Source organism: Pygoscelis adeliae, unplaced genomic scaffold, assembly GCF_000699105.1.
Source record: "Pygoscelis adeliae isolate BGI_AS28 unplaced genomic scaffold, ASM69910v1 Scaffold31, whole genome shotgun sequence".
NCBI lineage: Eukaryota > Metazoa > Chordata > Aves > Sphenisciformes > Spheniscidae > Pygoscelis > Pygoscelis adeliae.
This window is the reverse complement of record NW_008824233.1, coordinates 3340747-3346746: the sequence shown is the minus strand read 5'-3', so window position 1 is coordinate 3346746 and position 6000 is coordinate 3340747. Positions and strand designations below refer to the sequence as shown.

The window sequence follows — 6000 nt, the reverse complement described above, 5'->3', positions numbered from 1 at the left end:
TGGGGGGGGGTGGGGAGCCTCACCTCACAATTTTTGGCTACATAACTTTTCCTCTCAGAGTACTGCAGGGTCATTGTGTAACAGGGCTTCTAGGTTGCCAGCGTACCATTTCCCACCTTGACCACTACTCCAGTGAGACCTTCTGGACTTTAGTATCAGGAAGTAAGAAAGCAACTAGAAGGAAAAGCTTTCTCTCACAAAAGGTGCAAAGACCTACATTCGCACATACGGATCTGGGGGACATGAAGAGGGTCACCTTCATTAGCAGTTGATGCACAGGCATAGTTTTAAGGAAAACATTTTGTGTTAGCATAACCTGGTCAGCATGCCTAGTAATTAAACCCAGCACGGAGGTAGATAAAAACAAGAGGAGTGGTCCTGTTCATGCTGAAATCACAACAGGTACTATCACTCCAAGCACAGCAGTTCCTTACCAACTTTCAAAGCAAATCGAACCTGTCTGTTCCTTTACATTTATCAGCATTATTTCACCTCATTAAAATAAGCATAGAAGTAGATCTAAAGAACTTAACAGCCAGTGAAACCATTCTAGCGTTACAGTAGTGTCCGCATAGTGTAATATCTGCCCCTAAAACTAGATTGTTAACATTTACAAGGGCTTTTTTTGACAGGTATTTAGCAGGCTACATTAAAAGCTTATCTAGGTAACATTATATGTTAAACTAAAATGTTTTCAAGCAACATCTGCCTACACAATCACACAGTAGGAATGCAGCCATTAGCTACACAACACAGAGTTAATTGCAAGACTATTAAACATAATAATATGACATACAGAAACTCTTGTTTGGCTGTGCTTGTAGGAGATGTAGGAAAATCCTCCAGTCTACAGATGAAGATTGAAGAGAAAGCAAGAAAAACAAAAACAAAGCAAATAAAGAATAAACATTCATGCAAAATTAGTCAGTTAATTACTCGTAACCCACAATATGACACTTACTTTCACATTTACCAAGTTGAAGGTTTTGGTTTGTTAGGGTGTGTTGTTTGCTGCTGCTGTTAAAGATTTATCATTATTTCCCCCCTTTCCTTTTGTACCCTCCCTATATGGAAGCGCAGCAAGATTGTGACGTAAAACAGACATGAAGAACCTCAGTCACCTTCAGAAACCCTGCATGGCTGTCAGATTAGAACTTTTATTTATCCTTCTGAAACATGCTTATCGGGAGCAATTTAGCTGGGGACATTAATAAAATTCTATATGTTTTAAGATCTATATAGCATCTTCCAAACTAAACAGGAATTGAAAGAAGAGAGAGACTCAAGTCACATTATTTTAGAACATTAATATTCTAAAACCAGATCACATACTGAGGGTTACCCAGCTAACACTCAAATTGCGTGAGGGTGATCTACGTTACAAAGAGTTGTAGTTCAACTGTTGTTTTGCAACTCAAACAGAAAGAATTCAGCTAGAAACAAAGAAAAATGATGCATGCCTTTGAGTTTGTGAACCTGGCAAAAAAAGATAACAATGTGGATGCTGAGCAAGTCATTCGAGATGTTCATGCACAAAAAGTGATTCTCTCCCCCACCCCCGACAAGTTGTATCAGTTATATAAAGGGTGGAGAATGGATATTAGAACTGTAAAAATAACACAAAGAATCATGCAACAGGGGGGTTCAAAAAGATATCTATTAAAGAAACAATACAGATCTTCAGTGGGAATAATCAGCATCAGCAGGTTAACTACTCCCTAAAAATCTTGTATGGTTTAGTGGAACCTATAAGCTTCAAAAAGCAATTAGAAGCATAAGAGAAACAATACACATGATGTAAAAAAGCTTCTGTGTATACACCACATGGAATAAAAGTAGTGCAGAAAGCTCTGATGACATGAAATTTAATTTCTTTCTTTTTACAAGAGGACCTGTCACCTATGATTTTTCAGTCAGGTCACTTACCCATTTACACCGTGATCCTACAATCAGTTCTGAACCTACTACTATCTTTTACTAGAAATAGAAAGGAAGAGGAGTATTCATGTTTATGTAACTACGTCTAAGACTCGTGCGATTGGGTGCCCTAGACTGAAACCTACTAATACGTTCACTGTATTCCTTCTCAGCTTACTGAGATATGCCTTTCATAGAAAAGCCTCCTGTCAACTGGCACTCGCAATAATTAGCTTTAAGAGTCAAATTCAGGCCCAATTCTGCAACAGCTGCGTGGTTGCCACCAAACTCTGTGACTTCACGGATTTTACCTAAAAACGTACCATCAATGCTTTCTCCGTATCAAGCTGCATACCTTTACTGTCACACAACTGATACCAATTCTATGCACTTGAACAACTTTAAATTGTCGGGCTTCACACTTACTGGATATTTGGGGTAATTCCCTCCAGCAGGACGATATTGACACCTCCTATGTGAGCAGTGGCACATGTCTCAGTCATCTTTTGATGTAGTACATCTTTAAGGAAAAAAGATACTTAACAGCATTTCATTCAGTAAAATACTTCCAGGTATGCCTACCACTTTCAAAAATATAGTAGCAAGAAAATAATTGAAAAATTACAGTTTTAGTAGTCACGTTAAATAATATCAAATTTAAATTGTGACAAGAAGAAAGCTTTTGAAAATGAAAGGAGTGACTATCTTCTAAAACAATTTTCTTCATGGCATTTTCTGAAAGTCTCGCATCCTTTTAAAATCCTTCAGCATCCTAGCAATAGTTTTTAAAAGAGCTTGTGGAACGTTATTCTACTCTCCACACACAGACATAATGTACATCTACTTGCAAAAAAAAACGTATTACACATGCACATACATACACATTGGTATAGGTATGCGCACACACATAAACATGTAAAGCTGCCACTGAATTTAATGACAGAGTGCATTTTAGCTTATCCCACCTTTCATTTTTTCTTTCAGGGTGAAACTGCCATGGATTCTCTTCAGTTCAGATTCCATCGTTAGACCGCCAATGTCTGCCTCCAGGTGGGTTCGGTTCACCATGCCTATTCCAAAGACTATAAGAGTCACATGCTGTGGCTCCGAAGTCACCAGGCTGCGCTTCCTCTGCGTGTCTCTGCCATTATCCTGTTCATTCTCAAACACCACTCTACAAGCAGGTTCGGTTGGGCTTCGAACACCTACAGAAACACAAAGGAGTTATTTAAGGATACAGTACAAGAAATCCTTGGCATACCTGATTTAAACGATCCTTGGTTTCAAGTACAAATACCCCTTGCACATCAAGTGAACTCTTTAGGCAAATTATCTGGGCCTCACTGATTCCACTCTAACACTGCAACTGAACCAAATCCAAGACACAATAGGGACAATAATGAGTGATCCAATTTAATTATTATTCATAGATATATTCTTATGTATGTTATATAAATACGAATATTTATGCAATTTTATTGTTATGCAATAAAAATGCTCTGACAGTTTCCAACTGTCTCATTTCTTTTTTGATCATTTCACAGCCAAAGGTTCCTATAATTTAGTTTTGGATGAGCAAGTTTTCCTTTTCAACACTCAGAGCATAAAAACAATGTAAGAAAATTTACATTTTGTGCAGATGTCACAGCTGTGGATATATTCTGTGCATAAAAGATACTGCCCTCTGTTTAACAGAAGCTCTCGTTTGATACTTCCTCAGTTTTTCATTCTTTAGTTAAAAAAAGTCCAAAGAAAATATGCCTAACTAGTAACTTACCATCCCCTGCATATTTACGGCAACCTAAGTTCACCAACAAAAAGAGTGATGCTAACCCAGATCTCAAAGTTTTGGGTGAAATTATGGCCCAAACACCTGTAATCTTTGCCGGAGTTTACCAAAATCAGTATTTCACCTTTTCTTCTCTCAAAGCTAGGTTCACAGATTATTTTTTTACTCAGTCATTCCCGGGACAGAAATGATCTCCCTCAGCATCGCTTATGTACATAGTTTCGCAGAATAATATACAGCATTTCCATTAGCCACTTGTAAACAAAATAGCACCTAGGGAGGAACAAACTCAGTCCACTCTGTACACAATTAAACAGAAAAGTTAACACAGTCCCACAGCCAGTGCAAATCCAGACTAACAGAGCTGCACAAGAATATCAAGGGACTGAATTTAAAACTAATCAACTAGCACATATTTGACTAAGTCTAGGATTGAAAGAATCAAAGCATACTATAAAGCCAGGAAAAGATTTTTTTTTTTCCTTTGTACACCATCTTGGTGAACTAATTACAAGCTCCCCCCGACCCTCACCACTTGCCCCTCTGATCCAAGTTAAATGGGGTGAGCAACTTTCAAAAACCACCTTATGATCAAGATTTAGAAGAATACACTTGAGCAAAAGCACGCATTCTCAATTATTTGGATTCATGAACGAGTTTACCTGTTGGCCCGAAAGTTTCAGAAGACTTTTCTAAAATCCCGGTTGGATCAGAAATGAGCGAATAGAAGTTCAATAATTTATACATATTTTGCCAGCACTCAGCAGAAGGTTCGCTCTGTTCCGACACGGTAATAGAGTCAGAGTCATCCATATGAATGGTCATGTGGTCAACTACATCTTTTGAACCTTTCCTGGACACTTTAGAAGTTCTTCTTTCTGACCTCCCCAAGGAATTCTTGTTTCGAGACTCTTTTTTATTGTTCTCATTGTTTGTTCGTTTGTTCTTGGTGTTGTTCACCCTGTTACCGCCATTAAGACTTCCTCGAGAACTTCGGCTGAAATCAGAAGAGCGGAAGTCTCTGTGTTTGCGGGTTTTAAAAGTAGGTGTCGGAGAGGCTGATCCAGCTGTATATCTGCTAAGTTTGATGTCCGTCTGCGTGGCTTTGATATCGTCAATCATTGTACTGAACTGATGAATGAGACGAACCAGTGCCATATCTACGTGCTGGCTTATGGACTGGCAAGAAATTGTAAAATTACAGTGAAAAGTATTATAATAGCGTTTATTCAAGTCATGAAAAGAAAGGGCATTGGTGGAGTTATGAGGCGTGCACATGGATTTCTCCATTACAACAGCACTAATACTGAAAGTTTCTAACATCAAAGCTGGTTTGAATTCAAGAGGAGGAAGATTGACAGCTCCTTGCCTAAGGAAAGAAAAGGTACGAGTTACTACTTTGTTTCTTTTTATGGGAGTCCAATACTGTTTTTACACAGTGGTACATCTAATTTACTGAATCCAACCTTTTAGTTCCCTTAGGATATCACCTTCTTACCATAGTTCTAAATATAAAAAACAAACTTTTATACTTTCATACTGCGTGCTACTGACATAGTAATCATTCAGTTCTATGTAAACTTAGTTTGCATGCAGTCTTTCCATCATAACCTAAAGCTTTGCCCAAAATCAGCAGGGGGGCGGGGGGAAGATTCAGCATTCACACCAAAACTAAATACAACAAAAATTACAACCTCATTTACAGGATTAATTACAAAACAGCACTTAAGAGCCTCTCAAATTTCCGCCACTATTTTTCTCACCTGCTCTCCCTTCCCCAATCTCCAATTTTCAAAAGTAGCTGAGATTCCAATACTTAAAATTTCCAAACCATTCCATAGGAAGATTAAAAAAAAAGGAAAATACTCTAACAGGAAGCCAAAACAGGTAAGATTAAAAGAATAAAGGACTACTCCTTATTCTATGGAAGTGCTTTGGAATTCTATGTCTTCACATGAAGAACCTAATTTCTATTCTTTAACCAAGATACATATTTTCAAATATGTCACAACATACCTTCGAGCTCGCTTGCTTTTTCTTTCCTTTGCTGTATCTGAATCAACAATATCTGCTCTTAGGCAGTCCAAAGTTCCTGAGAATGAAAGGTACTCTCCAAAGTACATTCTGTAGCAGAGTGGCATTGCATCCTGAGACTGAATGCCCGTGTAACTTAGAAGAGGTTTGAAAACAACCTACAAAACAAAACCCACTGATTTAATTCTTATTGTCTAGATTATTTGTATCTTCTTGCTCCATCATTTGTTGATCTACAGTGTTTACAATGTCAGCTACAT

At 38.0% G+C, this 6000-nt stretch overlaps 1 protein-coding gene across 1 annotated transcript in view; it reads right to left on the bottom strand.

The window, feature by feature from the left end:
• Positions 1 to 6000, bottom strand: part of KIAA1109 (KIAA1109 ortholog) — a 123600-nt gene that overhangs the window by 50453 nt on the left and 67147 nt on the right. Inside the window, exons 44-48 of the mRNA XM_009334926.1 lie at positions 5723 to 5898; positions 4369 to 5075; positions 2883 to 3122; positions 2344 to 2437; positions 797 to 847 (exon numbers count right to left, since the gene is read on the bottom strand). Coding sequence (XP_009333201.1) covers positions 797 to 847; positions 2344 to 2437; positions 2883 to 3122; positions 4369 to 5075; positions 5723 to 5898 — 1268 coding nt within the window. The remainder of the gene's footprint in view (positions 1 to 796; positions 848 to 2343; positions 2438 to 2882; positions 3123 to 4368; positions 5076 to 5722; positions 5899 to 6000) is intronic.